We start from the raw sequence: 20,508 nt of genomic DNA, 5'->3' as shown, positions 1-20,508 counted from the left end.
TCCTGGCACATGGGCACAGCCCGGTCGGTGAGGGAGGCCTGCGGGACTGCCGGCCACTAGCAAACCCGCTCCCACACGCCGGACGACCGGAACTGGACATCTGCCAAGAGGGCTCCGAGCGACTTCTGTCATTCGACTCTTGCTAGTCTTGGGAGCGAGGGGACCAGGGAGGGAGGCCACAGCAGGCACCGGGCAGCCATTGCAGGCCGAGGGCCACCTTCCTGCTGCGGCATGGGCACAGGCCTATCCTGGGCAGCCCGTCCAGTTCCACCTCGATGACTCCCCTGACACCACCAGGTTGGCACTGTGTGCCACAGGACCAGAGGCCACTCATTGACTGGACAGTTGTCCAGCAGCAGCAAGGTGGACACAGAGTGGCCAGCCTTGGCCTCTCCCGACTTCTCACGTGGCCGAGCAGGCTGCAGTGCGAACCCCCTGCCCCAGAGCCGAGCCATGCTCCGTCCTCCCTGCCTCTGGGGCCAGGAGGTTCTAGCTGGGCCGTCCTGCCACGGGGGCACAGCTGGGGGGCAGTGGCAACCCCTTCGTAAGACACGTGGACACCAAGGCCCAGAGTACCGGGAGGCTGAGACCCCAGCTACAAACCTGTCGAGGCGGCCCAGTTCCCCCTGCACCCACCATCCCCTGCGAGTGGCCGAGGCACGTGGCTGATCGGTAACAGCCTCCTCGTTTGATTCAATCCTGTGTGACAAATAGGGGGCCTTGCAGGAAGCAGCCACAGTCCCTGCTGGGGGCCACGGCGCTCAGCCTCTCGGTCTTGGCGAGTCTCTGCAGGCAGGACCCGCCCTGGCCTGACATGGCGTCACCACAGAACAGTCTCTTGGCGTGGAAGGGGCTCACATGGCGCTGCAGACCCCGTGTCCCCACGGTGAGCACGGCTCTGGCAGGCTCCGCACACAGCCCTCGGGACACAGGCACCTGCGTGCGGCCCATGGCGGGGCTGCCCCAGGCGCTGCCCACTCTCCCCCACTGGCCACGGCGGGAGGGCGCTCAGGTTGTGTCAGCCCTGAAGACTCGGCTGCCCTCCAGAGCGGGAATGCTGCCTACGCACTGACTGGGTGCCCCCGTCTCTGGGACCGGCCAGGAGGGCCGCCCCGCTGCCCGTGGCCTGGGGTGTTCTCAGTGATCTCTGGGGTGGCCTGTGTTTGTCCTTGGTGCAGAGACCAGAGGTCGCCAAGAGGGGCCCCCAGCAGCGGGTAAGAACAGCCCACAGGGCCCAGCTGCAGGAAGTCTCACAGCCTGGAGGGCGAGTGTGTGAACCAAGTCCTGAGCCGGGGCTGGAGGCGCCCTGACCCCCGCCCCGTCTGTCTGCGATTCCTCCCTGCCTCCAGCAGCTGTCTCCGCACGACACAGCACCCCAGGACGAGGTCCTGAAAGTGCAGCAGTAGGAATTAAGAGTTTGCAACCGCGTCGTACAAACGTTACCGTTTATTGTACAGCTCTGATCCGAGGCCGGCGCACGGCTGCCTCGAGGGTCGGGCGCGCCGGACGCTCTCCGTAACGTGTCCCAATTGTTGGGCTACAGACCACACTAGAACCACTGTCCACATAGCAGCTACAGACATTTAAATTAAGGAAAAAAAAGGTTCGTACTGACAGGTACTTGCACACGGAAGCATGCGATCCCTTCCCAACAGAACGCCACATTTGCCTGCGTGGAAATAACTCACTTATCCATAGGAAACAAATCTGCTTAAAAAACTCACATAGCCGGGAGTCCTGTGCGGTACAAAGCGTCCTGTACTGGCCGCCGTCCTCATCCTGCGGCTGCAGAAACGCGGGCGCACCGCCCACTGCCCGGGGTCACCGTGCCTGTGTCCCCCCGCCAGCCCAGACCGCGTGCGAAGTTCAGGGCCCGAGAGAGCAGCTGCTGGCCGGCAAGGGCTGCCCGCACACACAGCGCGGCGGCGTCCCCACGGACACTCAAGGTCACGGTGCAGACGTGCCGGGAAGGCTGCCGGGGCCTGGCCACAGCCACAGGACAAGTGCGTTTCTGCGGGGCCCACTGGAGGGAGGCCCCCGCCGGCAGGTCAGCCTGGCCACACTTCACAGGGCCGGCCGCAGGGCAGACATTGGCCGCGCTAGTTAATGCCGATCTCCTTGTTATCCTCGATGAAGCGGGCAAAGGGCCGGCTGGCCCCCGTCTCGGAACCTGCTTTGTCCAGGCTGGCCAGGGGTGGGCTCCCGCCAGCACGTGATTTGTCCAAGCCAGCGGTCAGTGAGCCCAGGGCGGGGAGAGCGCTGCCCCCCAGACTCACGGGCAGCTGGGGGATGCCTCCATTCTGGATGACGGAGATCTCGTTGTTCTTCATGGCCAGCCCGTTGGTGATGGCCGCGGCATACTGGTTCCAGAAGCTGGGGTCTGCGTTCATGGCACGCACCGCCAGGTCCTTCTGCAGCATCTCCGAGAACCGGAGGGCGTCACCGCCCAGCAGCGCCATGGGGTTCTCCACGGACAGGCGGCGGCCACGGCGCGCGGGAGCATTATTCCACATATGCGTGCCCATGTGTACCTGCGTGAGAGATGGACACGGCAGGTGAGCCGAACACGACGGCCAGCCCACACTGGCCCGCGCTCAGCCTCTGAGAGCTGACACGGCAGGTGGCCAGACACAGTGGTCAGCCCACACCAGCACGCATGCAGTCTCTGCGTGAGAGCTGGACACGGCAGGTGACCAGACACAGTGGTCAGCCCACACTGGCCCTTACTCAGCCTCTGAGAGATGGACACAGCAGGTGACCAGACACAGTGGTCAGCCCACACCAGCACGCATGCAGTCTCTGCGTGAGAGCTGGACACGGCAGGTGACCAAACACAGTGGTCAGCCCACACCAGCACGCATGCAGTCTCTGCGTGAGAGCTGGACACGGCAGGTGACCAGACACAGTGGTCAGTCCACACTGGCATGCATGCAGTCTCTGCGTGAGAGCTGGACATGGCAGGTGGCCAGACACAGTGGTCAGCCCACACTGGCCTGTGCTCAGCCTCTGAGAGATGGACACAGCAGGTGGCCAGACACAGTGGTCAGCCCACACTGGCCCTTACTCAGCCTCTGAGAGATGGACACAGCAGGTGACCAGACACAGTGGTCAGCCCACACCAGCACGCATGCAGTCTCTGCGTGAGAGCTGGACACGGCAGGTGACCAAACACAGTGGTCAGCCCACACCAGCACGCATGCAGTCTCTGCGTGAGAGCTGGACACGGCAGGTGACCAGACACAGTGGTCAGTCCACACTGGCATGCACTCAGTCTCTGCATGAGAGCTGGACACGGCAGATGACCAGACACGGCCGCCAGCCCACACTGCCACGCACTCAGCCTCTGCATGAAAGCTAGACACAGCAGGTGACCAGACATGGCGACTCAGCCTCTGTGTGAGAGCTGGACATGGCAGGTGAGCCAGACACAGTGGCCAGCCCACCCCCACATGAGCTCTGAGGAATGGACACGGCAGGTGACTAGGCACAGCGACCAGCCCACACCAGCATGCGCTCAGCCTCTGAGAGACGGACGCGGCAGGTGAGTGGACACGGTGGCCAGCCCACACGTTGGGGGTGTCTCCCCAGGAAGCCAAAGCTGGGCTGTCCCTGGCTGCGTTGGCGAGGCAGCGCACCCTCGCCGCTGCAGATGCGAAGCAGCCCCCACAGACAGTTTGTGCCAGCAGGACAAATGTGCAGGAGGGAAGGTCCACGAGGCTCCAGGGCTGAGGGGCCACAGTGCCGTGCCCACCCGAGGCTCAGCTGCCCCTCGGCCCTGCACCCTCTGCTCAGGAGAGCACAGTCTCTGCACACGCCCCCTGAAAATACCCTGGGGACTCAGGCAGGCACGGGGCCTGTTCTCCCCACATTGAATCTGGAGCCAAGTGTGGGCTGACCCCTGACCCCTCAGCACACAGCCAGAGAGACAGCAGACGTCCACTGCAAGGAGCTGGACGTGCCTGCACAGTGCAGAGTGCATCCACCACACACACGGGCCCCCGTGCAAACACACAGACATCTGTGCAGATGTGCAGACACGCACCTGGGCAGGTGTGCAAACACACACGTGCACCTGGGGAAGCAAACACAACACACATGCACCCAGGCAGGTGTGCAAACAATAGACACACACACCTGGACAGGTGTACAAAGACACACACATGCAATCTGCACAGACACATACATGAACATGAACACATGTGGCACACAACAGACACATGGAATATACACACCACATAGTACATATGAACAGCACCCATGTATATACAGCACACATATACAACATACTCGGTATACATGTAGGATGCATGCTACAGTACATACACCACATAGAGCATATACACACCACACACAGGACACATCCCTCATACACAACACAGCACACACAGTACAGACACCCATACACCAAACACACAAATGTAGTAATACACAGTCCTACAGGGTATGTTCATAAATAGCTCACACAGAACATAGACACACAGCACAGAATATTCACTCTCCATATGGCATACACACTCACACAGCACACCCCCTAGAGCACACACTCCCCACACAACCCCCCCCACAGCATACTCACAAAGCACACACACAGTACTCACAGTCACACAGCACACACACTCACAGCACGTCCCCTACAGCACACACTCACGCAGCACACACACGGTATCCACAGTCACACAACACACACACTCACACAGCACACACCCCGCACAGCACACACACGGTATACCCCCATAGCACATTACCACCCCCCCCAGTAGAGTAACCCCGCGGAGGCGTGGCTCACCTTGAGGTTCCCCTTGGTGGTGAAGGCCCTGCCGCAGATGGTGCAGCCGAACGGCTTCTCCCCGGTGTGGGTGCGCTCGTGGATCTGCAGGGCGCTGGCCGACGAGAAGGTCTTCCCGCACGACTGGCAGTTGTGCTGCTTGGGGGCGCGGCGCGGCGGGGGCGCCAGCATGGGCGCGAGCCCGGGGCTCACCCCGACCTGAGGCCCGGCGGGCACCTGCACGCCGGCGGGCAGCGGCGGGCCCTCGCCCAGTGCCAGGGGCTTGCCGTGCCCGTTCACTTCCATTTTGACGGTGGCGGGTGCCACGCTGCCGAGCAGGCTAGGGGCGCTTTGGCCGGGACCTAGGGCAAAGCCGGGGTGAGGGGCCTGAGAAGGCAGCTCCTTCCACCTGTGGGTGAGCAGGTGCTGCTTCAGATTCCCCAGGGTGGAGCAGCCGCGCCTGCACACCGCGCAGACGAACGGCCGCTCCCGGGTGTGGCTACGCAGGTGAATCTGCAGCGCGCTCCTGCACGCGAAGGGCTTGCCACAGACCCCGCACACGCTGCGCGCGCACTTACCCCGCTCCCGGCTCAGGAACAGCAGGCCGAACGGGGGCTCCTCCTTGACGGGCACCCGGCCCGGGTGCACGGCGGTCAGGTCCAGCGCGCCTCCGTTCTCGGGGCCGGGAGCGGGGCTGTCCGGCCTCTCGGTCTTGAGCGGCAGGTCCTGCAGCTCCCCCTGGCCCGGGGCCGGGGACTTGGATGGCAGGCTCTCGCCGTTGCTGTTGGCGGGGGACAGGGCCTGCGTGGAGGACGAGGACTCGGACAGGGCCGGGCTGCCCGCGCTGCGGCTCTCCAGGTCGCCGACGGCCGACGACGAGGAGTCGTTGCTCAGCCGGTCGCTGTCGCCTGAGCCGTTCTCCACCGACTTGAGGGCGCTCAGCTGAGGGCAGTTCATCACCGAGTCCATCATCTTCATCTGATTCTCCAGGGCCGCGATGCTGGAGATGACCGAGGGGGGCGAGGGCGGGCAGGAGCCAGCGAAGGCCAGCAGCGGCTTGGACGGGTCGGCGCCTGCCTCCCGGGCCTCGGCGTCCTCCTCCATGGAGTTCTCATCCAGGTCCTCATCGTAGCCGCTCAGGCCCTCGGCCGCCTTGTCGTCGAAGGCAAGCTCGGCGTCCATGGCGTCCTGGAAGCCGTCGGGCAGCGGCGTGTTGGGGATCTGGCCGCCCATGTGCATGCGGATGTGCTGCTGCAGCACCACGGCATTGGTGAACTTCTTCTGGCAGATGGGGCAGGAGTGCTGCACGCGCAGGGGCGGCTTGGCGCGGTGCACCCCGAAGTGCGTCTTCAGGTTGCCCTTGGTGGTGAAGGCGCGCCCGCAGATCTTGCACTTGAAGGGCCGCTCGCCCGTGTGCGTGCGGTAGTGCATCTTGAGCGCGCTCTGGCAGCTGAGAACGCGGTGGCAGATGACGCACTGGTTGGGGTCCGTCATCTTCTTGTCAATGTTCTCCACCAGCTGCTGCAGCTTCGAGGTCTCCGAGGTCTGCATGGAGTCCAGCAGCCCCCCGAAGGGGAACTTGGCCTTGAAGGGCTCGGAGCCCGCGGGCGGGACGGGGCTGCAGAGGCCCGTGGCTGTGCCGCCGTCGGAGAGGGTGGCGAGGGTGCCGGCCGCCGGCCCGTCGCCAGGTCTGGAGCAGCTGCTGGCCAGGCCCGGGGGCTCTGTCTTGGGCAGTGAGGGCCCGCCGAGCCCGGGCTGGGGGAGGCCTGGCTGCGGGGACTCAGCGGGCCCGGCCAGGCCCGACTCGGAGCTGTTGAGGCCGGGGGACAGGGAGGGACACTCGCTGGACGCGGGAGAGGGCCGCTGCGGGGAGCGGTTGGCCGGGGTGAGGCTGGGGGAGTCGGAGAAGCCGCTGGTCCCTGGCACTGCGGGTGGGAGCTGCAGTCCTGCCGACGTGGGCACCGTGGGCAGCGCCGGCTTGCTGTCCAGCCAGGTGGTCACGGGCTTCTCCGGGGGCAGCGACATGCCATAGGGAATGCCGGAGCAGGTGGGCACGTTGTCGAGGTACTCGGGGACGGGGTAGGGGTTCATCTGGATGTGCGGGTACTTCTCCTTGTGGCGCTGGAAGTGCACCTTGAGGTTGCCCTTGGTGGAGAAGCGGTTGCCGCAGATGTTGCACTTGAAGGGCCGCTCGCCCGTGTGGGAGCGCAGGTGGATCTGCAGGGCACTGTCGCTGCCGAACACCTTGGCGCAGAAGCGGCACTTGTGCTTGAAGAAGGGGTCCTCGGCGCTGGCCTTGGGCTCGAACACTGACACGTTGGGGGGCTTGCCTTTCCGGTGCTTCAGGAGCGCCGCCAGCGGGTCCAGCGCGTTGGCCGTGGCCGCGATGCTAACCAGCGGGTTGGGAAAGATGACGCTGCTGGCCGAGGTCTGAGGTAGCAGGGGCGCGGGCCCCAGGGCGGGGGGCGTGGCGGCGCCGGGAGGGGGTGCGGGGCCTGGTGCTGCGGGTGCGGGGGGCGCCCCCAGGGAGGCCGCGGGGGGCGCGGCGCCAGGCTCGGGGCCCCCACCCGGGGCCTGTGGGGTCCCGGGCCCTGTTGTGGCCAGGGGCGGTGGGCCCGGCGCGGGCCCCTCGAAGGCTGCGGGGGCCGCAGGCGCGGTGGCGGGCGCGGGCCCGGGGGGCGCCCCAGGGGCGCGCGGCGGCGGCCCGCCCGCGGGGGCAGCGGCCAGGCCCTGCAGCGGGCCGGGCGTGGGCGCGGGCCGGGGTCCCGGGCGGTGCATGAGTGCCACCTGACTGCGGATCTGCTCGATGAGCTGCAGCTGGTGGATCTGCTGCTGCTGCAGCGCCAGCAGCTGCTCCAGGATGAGCGGCAGCGCGCCCGCCGCCCCCGCGGCCCCCGCGCCCCCCGCTCCCGCCGCGCGCGCCGGCTGCGAGAACTGCGCCACGGCCACCTTGGTGCTCAGCAGCGTCTCCAGCGTCACGTTGGTGCTGGGCAGGCGGTAGGCGGGCGCGGGGCCAGGCTCGGCGGGCGCGGGGGGCGCGGGCGCAGGGGTGCCCGGCTCCCCGGGGGGCGCCACCTCCATGGGCTCCGCGTCCGGCCCCGCGCCCGCCGCCCGCGCCTCGCCGCCCTCGCCGCCCTCGGCTGGCGCCGGCTGCTCCTCGGCCGCCTCGCCGTCGGCGGGCTCTCCGGGCGAGCTGGCCGGGGAAGGTTCTGGAAAGTCGTCGGCGGGCGGCGCGGGCTCATCCTCGTGCACGATGAGCACCAGCGGGTTCTTGGCGCAGCTGCGCTTGTGCTGCAGGAAGTCGGCCCACTTGAAGAACTCGGCGCAGCACTGCGCGCACACGCTGGTCTCCTCGCTGCCGCTGCGGCTGTCCGTGCCGCTGTCCGCCTCGTCCGCCGCCTCCCCGGGGCCCGCGGCTGCGCCTGCGGCTGGGAAGGAAGCACAGGGGTCAGCGCGCGCGGACACGCCCGGCCCGCGCCCCGGCCGCCGGCGCATCACTTCCTGAGCGCCATCCATCAAAGGATGAGGCCCCATCGACGGCGGAGGCCGCCTCTTAATGAAATTCCATACGAGCCATCGATTTCCAATATTTTCATACAAGCCGCAGCCACCCTGTCTGCCGGGCACAAAGCCGCTCATTAGGATTCCCCTTTACCGACGGGCCTCCTCATTTCCAGCAAAATTAGAGATGCCTTTGCCAGTTCGCTTAACATTGCTAAAGTCATCCGTAACCTTTCAAGCCGCGTCAGCACCTGACAGCGCGGGCCCGGCCACCGGCATCTATTATCTCCCTGCGGCCGCGGCCCGACAGGCGCTCCGGGGACGGCCCGGCCCGGCCCGGCCTGGCCCAGCCCGGCCTGGCCCAGCCCGACCCGACCGGCATCCCGGCGCGCATCCCCCGAGCGGGGGACCGCAGGACCGCGCGCCACGCACGCACCCGCCTCCCGCACCCCAGGGCTTGCCAAGGAGCCTCCGCAACCGAGCCCGGGCCTGGAGGAATCATGTTTTATACAATTCATTGGCTCTGTCAGATGCAATATTTCTTGGCAAAATGAACCGAAATTATATGTTATTGTTATTAGCCAAGAGAGTTCGGCAGTTTGTTAACAAACCAGAAATTATATATTTAAAGTTCATTTATGTTGACATGTTTAACATGAGAATGTTGCAGTCGGCACACTTTTTGTACCTATTTTCATCTATTCTCATAGAAAGACTTAGCAAATTATACGCTTGTGCCGTAGTGGAAAACCCTCTAATTGGTTACACATGTTTAATTACTGTTGTAGGCAGCTACTTCCTGACTTCCCTAACCCTCTTATGCCGAATAACAACCCTGTTTAATGAACAATTCTAATTCACACCTGATCAAATAAATAGCCGTCCAGGAGCATGCTCCCTCTTACTCGGGGGCGGCTGCATGTCTCCCAGTGGCCGCGGGCCCTGCGGGCCTGGACGCTCCCAGTGGGAACTGCGCCTGGTCCAGCTGCAGACGGGGTGCCGGGAGCCAGCAGGCAGCGCCGAGTGGGGACAAAACGTCCAAGCTGGGGGTCCCCGAAAGCACTGGATGCAGGGCACCTCCCCCCCACACCACCTCCTTATCTGCTGCAGATCTTGCTAATTTTTCTTTCAGGGTTTCCAGAAAAGAATAATTCTGCACTGACTTCAGTAAAGAAAGCTGATTTGGAAAAAAAAAAAAAAAAACAAGCAAAGAAAGAAGGTAAGATCATTTAGTGCCTCGACTGGAGAGGAAAGTAAAAATATTTTTCGGGGCTGGTCTGCTGCTCTCCATGAGGCCATTATTTCCAGGTAATTTATACATGCCTTTAAAAAATTATTAGCAGTGTTCAATTAGCATTTTCTTAACTGGCTAAACCATTTGAAGGGGAAAAGAAGTTAGAGCTTGCAGCCCATAAAGCCCTGCTAGACTTTTAAACTAAATTCAGTTCTGAAGATCAGCCTGCAAGAAGTCTCATTACTGTATGAAGGAAGGAATGTAATAGGTATCTGTAATGAGGTTGAGTATAGCTGGAAGCAAAGACACACTTGATTTATACCGCAGATAGGCACATTAACAAAATAAATACTCAGAGAACTTTGCTCAATGTATGCAAAATCTAATTTTAAACCTGCTAAGGTCATGGAACAGGGCAAAAAAAAAAGGCCTAAGATTTTCAGGTAAATAATTCTTTTAATGATTGATAAGAAATAGGATGATCTCAAATCCTACTCATATACTCTAAAAATTATCACAAAAATGCAAAGGAAACTCATTTTTAAATTTCTTTGTAATAATTGAACATTCAATGACCCACATATATATTTTTAAGAAGTCTAAACAGCCATTAAAAAAGTTCACCTTCGTTAAGCATTCAAGTTGGAATCAATGTTATTCTACACCATAACTATCAAAGCCATGAGAACTGCACAGAAAGGAATCTTTTCTAAAGTTCTTTGGGTTTCAAGCTGTCATATCAATGACTGCCCATAAGCTTCACAAAGAGTTTTAATATTTTTAAGGAGAAAAATGCCAAGAAATAAAAACCTCTAAATTTCATGAAATGTTAAACTTTTTCTTATGTGGTATAAAAAGAAAAATCACTTGGTATATGCGTTTACAACTTTATATGATTAGGCAGCATATATCTTATTCAAAGAACACTATTTGAAACATTCTAGGGCAAATTTACTGAGAAAATGTTTAAAATTAGGCTGTTTTCTGGACCATTTAAAGTGCATCCAATGTTGGAAGTATTAATTTACTTAACTGTAAATAAATCAGATCTTTACAAAGGAACATTTTCCTGATTGTCTTTGTAACAAACTCTGGCATGTGAAATGGAGACTGTGTATTTTATTCTGGGCTTTCCTCAAACATCTATGCAACCCAAACAAATCTCTCTTTACAGATAAGTCTGTCCAAGTCCATTGGTTTTTCATGTCCTAAGTGTTTTTAGAGTTCAGCTCCAATCCCGCAGCTGGGCACATCCCCATGCCTCCCCATTGCTTCTGTCTGCAGGTTTCTGAAGCTGTGACTGCTTCCAAGCTGAAGAATCTGAGTGTGGAATCTGTGAGCATTTTTGGTCATTTCATGTAATGCAATTATAGTGATAATTACCCTCACACAAGGCAGGCTCTCTGTCAGAGTAAAACCACCTTTCACTTATATTACTTTAAAACTGAGGAAGGAAATAGTAAAAACGTCATTCTGACCCTGTGAATCTGCTGACTTGGTACAAAACAGATACTCCTTGCACTTCACGAAGTTTCATAATAAATTTGCTTCGTGACGAAAACATTTTTTAAAGCCATAATTATCAGTGAGGGTTAACATGGTACAAAACATAATCCTTGCATTTCACGAAGTTTCATAATAAATTCCCCTTGTGATGGAAATATTTTTAAAAGCCATTATTAGTGGGGAGAAGCTCTTTAGTACAATTCACATTTCTTTGGGTATTAAAATCTCCACCTGTAATTTTTTCAAAGCAGTTCATGGAAAATGCCATGGTCTGGCCCCTAAAATTGTTCCTCTCATTTCCTCTTGCTATGAAGGTACCACTACCAGAATCTGAACGTGCTCAGCATCCCGGGGAACGCAGAAGCGCACGCAGCCCTCGGAGAGTCTTGGAGGATCAATGCAAAGAAAGAGAAAGCCAGGCCCTGCTGCACTATTTCACCCGGGAATGAAAAATCTCGCTGCAGAGTAAGAATGTTCTTGAGGCAACAGAGTCTGTGGCTCCCGGAAGCTGACCAGACCAGCCTGTGTGCCTGGGTGGGGTTTCCCAGGGCAGGGGGAGCCTCCCCAGGAGAGAGGGAAGACTCAGCAGGAGGCAGGAGGCTCAGCTCCGCCCAGAACCCAGAGCCCTGGCGGCCACATCATCCCCTTTCCAGACTCTGGGCTCATCTGGCGTTATTTCCCCTTTAAAAAATGCATTCTGGCCCCAGGAGCCCCTGGGGTGGCCACGCAGCAGCTCCCAATTGTATCTTGTAACTTCCAACGCTCTCTCCTGCCAGAGTCTTTCAGGCCTGTGTCATGTCATGTCGGACTCGAAAGTATTCAACCGTCTTCACGTGAAATTTACATTTGAAGCTGGCCCAGGCCCTGCAGACAGGCCCCATCAGACCAGCCCTTACGACAGCTGATGTTTTGTATTCCCAGGCAGAGGCACACGTACGGGAGCCTCTGTAACCTCCGTAACAACGGCAAAAAGTACCGATTCGAGAAATTAATTCTGTGCAAATGGAAATGATTGCTTGGGGCGGGGGTGGAAGCGAGCACCGTGACCCTCGTGGATGTCACAGGCGTTTCTACGGACTGACTTCTCAGTGACGAGGACAGTCCGCATGGAAGCGGCGAGGTGGTGGCGGGGCGGTACATGTCACGTCACACCTCCGATCTGGTGGGGACCAGGTACGGGAGCAGCTGCCCAGGGAGGCCACTGCTGCACCAGGCGCGCCAGCACGCGAGGGCGGCTCTGCAGGAGCCAGGAGCAAACGTCTCACCGCATCTCCCAGAGGGTTTCGCCTCAGCCCTGCTTAGCCGCCATGGACGCCTGGCTCTGAGTTTCCCCGCCGAGGCTGGGGGCCAGGGGCTCCCACTTGGCTTCCATGGACAGTACAGGGCGTGGGGACAGAGTGGACCCCTGCCTGGGGGTCCACTCTGTGGAAAGGCCCACGGCCCCCCGCCACCAGCACACAGCTGCGGTGGCAGGACCTGTTCTGCTCCCACGGCAGCCGGGGACCTGCGTGCAAGGGCGCTCTGTGGCCACGGATGGGTGGCGCAGGGCCAGGCCAGGGCGGCCCCGTGCCTCCTTCCTACCCCCCGAAGGGTCTGGAAAGCACGTCTAAGTTTGCCTTCCTGGTGAAGGGACATTTCCTGTCCAGCCGAGCCATTCCTTTCAGCTCCTGAGGAGAGCTCAGAATCCGGAGGGTGAGGCGGCACAGCAGCCCCTCCGCCAGAGACCCCCGCCGGGTGGAACAATGTGGAAGAAATGCCAGCCAGTGGCCCGTGTCCTCGTGCCCGCGGCCTGCACGGGCGCCGAACGGTGGGGGGCACTCTTACCACGCTCATCCGCCCTGACCGTACGCTGGCTCCCGCCACGAGGCCCACAACTCAAATTGGTTAAGTGACGACCACCTGTGGCACGGTCCCCTGACGTCCCGCAGACACCGAGGCCGCTCTGCATCTGCGTGGCATGGTGGGAGGCACGTGCGCCCCCCGGACGGCTGCGTCTGTGGTGCCCCTGTGCCCGCGTGCTTGGGGCCAACTCAGCCGGAGCCGCGGGTGTGGGGGGGTGCAGCCTGTGGCCCTCCCCAGCGACCAGGCCCTGGCGTGTGGGTCGGGCTGCCAGCAGGAGACCAGGTGCGCGGGGCAGGCTCTGCGCGGAGCGGGAGACGGAGTCTGTGTGGGTCACTGGGGCTGAGACGCTTCTAGGGAGCAGGAAACCTGAGGCCCGGGTCTGCGCCCATCACTGGTCACTGCACAGAAAACATCAGCGCCTGGGCCTGGGCCTTCGCCACCACAGCGCCACATCTCTGCCAGGAGCAGGTGGGGGGCAGGATCCCCGAGATGCTTTGCTGGGGTCTTCCTAACGCGCCCTCACTGTGTGTCACCCCAGCAGAGCAGGGGGCCATGTCTGGGGTGAAGTTCACACACGTGCAAAAAAGAAAAAAAAATAAATGATGTGTAAAAAGCACTGGCAGGGCAGCGGGGGGAGCCCAGGGCAGGGGCTGGGGCCGGGGAGGGGAGGGTGTCCCTGCAGGGTTAATCACAGCCTGAGCGTGATGGCGGGCACGGAAACCGCCTCCCCTTCCGTAAGAACCATAAACACTTGTGCCGACGAGATGGGCATTTGATAAGCAGGGCGCAGGCACAGAGCACTCTCGCGGGCTCCGGTTAACACTCAGACCCAGTGTTAAGACTTAATAGAACACTGTGCCGTCCTGTTGCCAAGGTCAACAGCACAGATGCACTAATTGTATTATGAGCTTGACATCCACTGGCCACAGCGCAGGGCAACGCAGGCAGAGGTTAACCCACCAAGGCCTGTCAAAGCACGCAACTGCCCACCTCCGAGCTCTGCCCCCAGCCCCGCACACACAGGCGCACCCTCAGGAAGCAGACTTCTGGGGGGGGGGCTGGAAAAGGCAGCCCGAGGGACACCCAGCATGGCCCAGTGCCCCGGGCAGGGTTTCCGCCTGGAGCTCTCCTTCCTAGCAGAGAGGCAGCTGGTCTCCAACCCAAAAGGCATTCCCCACTGACTTCACTGCCTCAATATTTTTGACATTTCCGGTATGGGATTGCCCTTATTTGCTTGGAAATCAGAGAGTTCACTGCACTTTAAATCAGACAATTCATGTACTGAAAGCACCAGAGGAAAAGCTTAAGGATGATTTTTTTTTTTAAAAAAGAAGTTTGTTTAAAGTTGATATGGAAACATTCCATTTCTACATAGATCTGATGCCGCTCTGAAACTTGCACCCACTTAATACAGGCGCCCCCCACTCCCACCCCTGGCAGGCCAAGTGGCTCACCTCCTCCGTGAAACCAAGGCATGTGGGTTTTACTCGGGCAGCTTGTCAAGAGATCACACAGGAAACAAACAACAAAACCCCTCCCGCCATAAGCATTATTCAAAACCAGCCCTTCTAGCAGTCTTAAAGGATGCTGCATAATCTCATTAGCACTTAAGGGGATTTTTGTTTTACCAAAATAAAAGGCTGTGCCAATACTTCCATCCAGGAATGCAGAATTTCAGCAGGCGGTCACCGCGCTGACCAGAAACCCTGGCTGCCTTTCTCGAATCGCCCCCACCGCCAAGGACTGTTCTTAGAACTACCTTGAGAGGGAGGTAAAAGCTCCTTAGAGGTTGCAGGGAGAGAGGAAACCTGACCCACTTTAGCCATCCTCTCCCATACAGAAAACAATCAGCTTGCTAAGTAATTCCTGCTGTTGGCCCTACCTTCTTCTTCTGGCTTGGAACACATCTAACGATATTGGATTCTGCAGATGTTGTGGAAGTTGGAAATGTACATAAAACCCCTAATTGTTCCATGATCAGCTCTTTCTCTGCAAGGTAGGGGTTTATTGGCCTTTTTTGGTTGACCACCGATTCACGTATTTTTAAACAGATTAAATTTTAAATGTTGCTTTTTTAGACATTTGCAAATTTTTCTTTCCCATCACCCCCCCGCACGCCCTCCCCCCACCCCACGGCCGTGCCCTGCCTCCCACCCTACCCCCTTACTTTTTACCTTTCCTGTTTCAGGGAAAACGCTCAGCCTGGATGTTAGCAAGTGGCTCCCGCATTGTTTCCGTGTGGAATGCCGGATTGTCAGTGTGGGCACAGTGCGGACGCAGGCTAACCGTGCAGAGACAGATGAAAGAGAAAGCACGCACTAGGCTGCCCGCCTTCCTCCCTTGGTCTAAACACAGCCTGGGACGACCACCGGTACATTCTTACATCACATGCTCACCACATTTCCACGGAGCTCTGAGATAACCACAGGACTGTAGGTCGGGAGAAAATGAAAACACACTTTGGGCAATTAGTGCTAGCATAGAAACAGGGAATGGGGGTTGTTTAAATGATAATATCCTTTTGTTCCTCCCCAAATGCACACTTTCTCTCTGAGGACAACAGAGGACATTTCTACTCAGTTGTATGTTGCCTGATAAAGGACAGCAAAGCTGCACCTTTCAAAGTCCTTGGTAGGAGCATAGCTGCCGTTCTGCCGTGGGAAGTTAGAATCAATTTTCTTTAGAACAAAACTGTTTGATTAGCTCAAAGGATCTCATTATCTGTGGCACACATTATCTGAGTTTTCAAGCCGCACCACACTTGTTTCAAAATTTTCAGAAACAAGAGTAATGAATTTGCATTTTCAAAAGGTAGTTCCTCCTGGTTTGTCTTGGGCATCCTTAAAATATTTTTTGAGAACAAAATAGCTTTAGAACTTTCTATAAAACCATCAGTACATTTTTTTCTCCTTCTAAAGACATCATCACACTTCATCGTGTAAATGATAGGGGTGACTGTCCCTGGGGTTATTTCGGGGGAGTGATTTTTTTAATCGTGTGCCTAAAAACAAGTCTGAAAAATATAGCCATCTTTCTTTCATCTTTTCACTGTAAATTAGTGTGGTCGTGCCTCTTTGTCCCCCCCCACCAGCCCACAGCATTCTAAAATTTTTGCACATGTGTTTTTCACAACCGTTTTACTGCCTGCCAACGGTCCCTGCTTTAATTAATATGTCACGCCCAAAGAGATACAAAGGAATTATTTACTTCATTTCTAAAACATTGTAAACTAAAGCACAACTCACTTGTAACTTCACACACCGTGGGATAATTTCCACTGCACCTAACAAAATAAAAAATTTAAGAACCCCTGATTCTCGTGGGAGTGATTTGGTTTTCACCACCATGCATCTTAAAAATATATACATATACACACACCTCTCTACCCTATTTCGCTCTGTCCCCCGTGGGGAGCGGGGCCGGGGCCCCACGCACAGGTTCACTCGCTTCTACGCTCCGGGAACAAGCAGGCACGGGAGAAAGAAATCGGAAAGAACTATTTCCGAAGAGTTTTGCTCCAACTAGCCCCGAAAGCGAGCTGTCGGCGCGGGCTCGGCCGCCGCGGGAAACTTTCCCCGGCCGTCTCGGCGCGCGGCGGGCTCGGGCGAGAGGCCGGGCGCTCCCCGCGCTCCCCGGCGCGGCTGCGGGGCCCGGGCGGCGGCGCTCAGCGGGCCCGCCGTGGAATCCAAAATGAATAGCAGTGCCCCCTCGTTAGGCGCGGAACCCGGGCTTTTCTCTATTAATTAAAATATGCTTTAGTGAAAGGAGACGCGGCACGTCGGGACGCGGACCACAAAGCCGAGAAGTATTTACATTGTTGCATTTGGGCGGCGCTGGAAGCCCGCTCCGCGCTATTCAGCACCCACAAGAATAACGCTTTAAAATTCCTCGCTGGGACGCAATGTCGTTCTTTAGAAGGGAGACTGTCTTTCTCATTCGGCAGAAATAAATCCATTCATTTGATCATGTAGTCATTGAGGGCGATACAAAACAAACCAAGTGTGAGAAATTCTATGTGATGAAGTAAACAAAACCCCCAAAAATCCATTTCCATGACAAAAAGCGCCTTTGTCCCTAATCTACCCACCATATGCGAGCTCTCCTTCTCCGCTCACCCCGGTTCTCATCCTGGGGGACCGGCTCCGCGGGGGGGACCGCGCGCCCGCCCCGGCCCCGGCGCGCTCGCCCCGCGCCGCAAACTTCCCGCACCGAGTCCAGCTCGCGCCCGCGGCCGGGGCCCGGGGGCCGAGTCCTCCGCCCGCACCAGACCCGCCGCCTCCCGGGGCCGCGGCGCCCAGGCCCGGCGAGGGGAGGACGCGCCGCCGCGTGCGGGGGGCCCCCCGCGCGCGGGGCCCGTGGGGAGGGGGCGTCCCCCGGCGGCCATGAAGCCCGGGCCGAGCGCCGCGTCCCCCTCGCCCGAAGGCGGCGCCGGGTCCGGGAGGCGAGCGGCCGCCCGGGGCGCCGAACAAAGCTGCCCGGCGGCCTCGGGTCACCAGCGCGCGCGGCCGCCCGGAGCCCGGGGGGCGGCGCGGAGGCGGCGGCGGCCCCCGCCCCCGCACGCCCGACCCCCGCCGGCCCCGCGCCGCCCCCCGACTCGGAGCCGCCGAGCCAAGTTTACTCCGCGCGCCCGCGGCGGGGCCGGTCCCCGCGCCCGGAACTTTCTCCCCCGCGCGCCCCGCGGCCCTCACCGTGCTCCGGAGCCCCGTCCGGCGGCGGCAGCTCCTCGTCCGACTTGAGGTGCTGGGGCTTGGCCTGCTTGCGCCGAGACATGCTGCTAGCGGGGCCGCGGCATCGGCGGGGCGGCCGGCGGGGACGGCGCGGGGCGCGGGGCGCGGGGCGCGGGGCGCGGGCGGCGGCGGCGGCTGCGCGGGCCGCGCATGGGGCCGAGCAATTAGGCGGGTGAATAATGCGCGGCCATTAGCCCGGGCGCGCCGATTGGCCGCTCTCCAGCGGACCCGGGCGCTATGCAAATGAGGCCGCGCCGGCAATTAGCGGCCGCGCGGGGCAGGAGGGGCCGGCGGCGCCCGCGGACGGGGCGCGCGCGGCTGCCCGGCGCCGCCTCGCATCGCGCTCGGCGCCCGCGTCCGGCGCCCGCGGCTCGGCCTGGCTGCGGCGCGGCGGGCCGGGTGCGGGGCCGCGGCGGCCGCCCGTGCCCAGGGCGCACGCGGCAAACTTTGGCGGCGTCTCCGCCGGCGCGCCGGGCTCGCCCCTTTATAGAGCGTGTGCGCCGCCGCCCGCGCCCCGCGCGCGCCCCCCCGCCGCCGCCGCCGCCCCTCCCGGAGCGGGCAGGGCTCCGGCCCGGCGCCTTTGTCTCCCGGCCGCCCGGCCGCCGCGCCGCCCGCGCTCCGGGGCGCGGGGAGCCGCGGCCGCCCGGGTCCTCGGCGGCGGGTGGTGGCGCCGCCGCTCGCGCGCCAGCCGCGCTCCGGCTCAGGTGCCCCGGGTCTCCGGCCCTGCGCCCCGCTCGGGTCCCGCGCCGGGCGGCCGGCGGCTCGGAGGCTCGCGGCCGGAGCGGAGCGGAGTGCGCACGCCGGGGTGGCGGGACTTCGGCAAGAACAACTTTCCGGTTCGGAAGCGGCGCGGGCCGCGCGGCTCCTCCTCCCCTCGCTCCCTCCCTTCTTCCCTCCCTCTCCTCCCGTGCCCCCTCCCCTCCCCCCGGGCCCCGCGACTCCGGAGGGGCCGCCCCGCCCGCCGCCGCCCCCGGCCGCCTCGGCCCCTCCGCCCGCGCGCCCGCCTGCCTGCCCGCTCGCCACCCGCGGCTCCTTAAATCCCGCGGCCGGGCGGGGACGGCGGGGCCGGCGCGCTCCCACCCAGCCCCCTTCCAGGCCGGGCACTGCCCGGCGCCGACCCGGGCCGCTGCGGGGGCCGCTGGCAGCCCCGGCCGCGCGACGCCAAGTTCCTTAACCCGCCGAGTCCCCGGCGCGCCCGCCGCGTTCTAGGGCTTTCCGCGGAGGAAGTGGGGGCAGGTGAGAGGGTCGCGCCCGCGCCCCGCCGCCGCGCACCCTCGCGCCCCGCGCGCCCCGCACGCGCACCACCCGCCGCGCGCGGCCGCACGCACGCGCCCCGAGCCCCGCGCGCACACGCACGCGCGCCCGCGCCCACCCCGCGCGCTCCCCCCGCGCGTGTCCTCCGTCCCCGAGCGGCCGCCGGCGCGGCCCTGCCCCGCCGCCCTCGCCGCGCGCGGCCCCTCTCCAGGACGCCGGTGCTCAGCCCCTAAAAGTGTGCGCTCTGCTCGCGCGGCCGCCGCTTGTCGGGTGCGAACTGGGCACCGGAGGTCTCTGGTCGTGGGCTGGGGAGGGGGTGGCGGGGAGGGACCCGAGCCCGCGCCGCCCGACTGGCCCCGGCTGGGCCGCTGGTTCCTTCCAGAATCTTCCCGCTTCCCAGCCCGCGTCCTCCCTCCCGCCTGCAATTGTGTAAGTTTTCTGAAGCCGCAGCTTCGGGCTCCGGAGGGAAAGCGCGGAGGGGCGATGCTCCCGGCGGGAGTCGTGACCCCGGCCCCCCCGCTGCCACTTAGGCCCCTTGCCCCAGGCCCAGATTTGTTTCGCCTTTGGAGGCGGACGGTCTCATTGAGGCGATTTTGGTTTTGAAAAGAAAACGTGCGGGATAAAAAGACGCGGGGAGCCGCGCGCGCGCCACGCCCGGGGCGCTGTCACCTTTGGCCCGGCAGGTCCTGCCGCGGGGCCAGAGCGTGTGCTGCCCTCGGGCATTTGTGGGGCACCCACACTCGCGCCCGGCGGACGGTTGGCGGCCCGGCTGTGCATGAGCTGGGCCTGGGCCGCGCTGGGGCCGACAGAGGCTCGCGGGACAGAAGCTCACGGGGCGGAGCGGGCCGGGGCGGTGGACGGCGGGGGCTTGGCGGGACTCTCGGGTCACCGGGAGTTTGGGGAAGTTTCTGAGCCGCGGAGACTTAGTCTCCGAGGGAAGCGGCAGCCGTGCATGTGCAGTGGCCGGACTGAGGGTTCTAAGTGGTTGGTTCTTAGTGATTTGCCTAATTCTCTTTTCTTCTTCCTCTTTCCCCATCGACTGCGGGGAGAAGACACCACCGCCGCCCCAGCTCCTGCGCGGCCCGAGCCCCGGGAGGGAGCCGAGTTGCGCTCGCCCGCGGCCCCTTCTGCGCCCGCCTTCTCCGACCCCAAGGCCCACGGCGTGTCCCAGCCCCTCTCTGACACCCCGGCCCCAGTTCCCCGTGGGATCTTCCGGCGCCGCCGCCTCTCGTCCACTTGTTGGGGGCGCTTTCGTCGTGGAGCGTGCGGGGCGGAGGCGGGGGAGACCCTGGGAGGATCCTCCTCGCCGGCGACCGGGAGATCCCAGGCTTCTGCGCGGAGGCAGCCCCGGGCGTTCCGGAGGGAACTGGAGCGGGTCGCGTCGCAGACTGGGCCGGGGCTGCTATGGCCGTCGCGGGGACGCGGGCTGGGCCGGGCCGGGGCCCCGTGGACGTGCAAGGCACGCACGGCGGGGGGGATTTCGTTGGGGAAACGGGGCCCAGTCCGGGACGCGCTGGTCGCCAAGGGCTCGGCCCTGGATCCCGCGGAGAGTCCAGCTCCGCGCCTCTCAGGATGCCTCCTTGGAAAAGGCCCCGGGAAGGCCCGATCAATGAGAAAGCGCGGGTCCGACGGCAGACACGTTTCCTCCACGGCACCTGCGCGCCCTGCCTGCCTCTCTA

General features: G+C 61.5%; 1 protein-coding gene across 4 annotated transcripts; it reads right to left on the bottom strand.

The window, feature by feature from the left end:
- Window positions 1-1,428: 1,428 nt before the first annotated feature.
- Window positions 1,429-18,153, bottom strand: SALL3 (spalt like transcription factor 3). Of its 4 annotated transcripts, XM_055127209.1 has the most exons (4): window positions 17,537-18,149; window positions 5,344-8,193; window positions 4,787-5,127; window positions 1,429-2,531 (listed from the first exon to the last, which is right to left on the bottom strand). In XM_055127209.1, exons 1-4 carry the CDS (start codon window positions 17,616-17,618, stop codon window positions 2,100-2,102), a joined length of 3,705 nt encoding a protein of 1,234 aa, XP_054983184.1. In that variant the 5' UTR covers window positions 17,619-18,149; the 3' UTR covers window positions 1,429-2,099. The 4 variants fall into 4 exon arrangements, with proteins under 4 accessions (XP_054983184.1, XP_054983182.1, XP_054983183.1 ...); XM_055127207.1 differs by having other exon boundaries at window positions 4,787-8,193; window positions 17,537-18,151; XM_055127208.1 differs by lacking the exon at window positions 17,537-18,149 and adding an exon at window positions 16,936-17,042 and having other exon boundaries at window positions 4,787-8,193.
- Between the last annotated feature and the right edge of the window lie 2,355 nt (window positions 18,154-20,508).

The sequence above is a fragment of the Sorex araneus genome, chromosome 2 (assembly GCF_027595985.1).
Source record: "Sorex araneus isolate mSorAra2 chromosome 2, mSorAra2.pri, whole genome shotgun sequence".
In the NCBI taxonomy this organism is placed as follows: Eukaryota; Metazoa; Chordata; class Mammalia; order Eulipotyphla; family Soricidae; genus Sorex; species Sorex araneus.
This window is presented reverse-complemented; position numbering and strand designations above follow the sequence as displayed.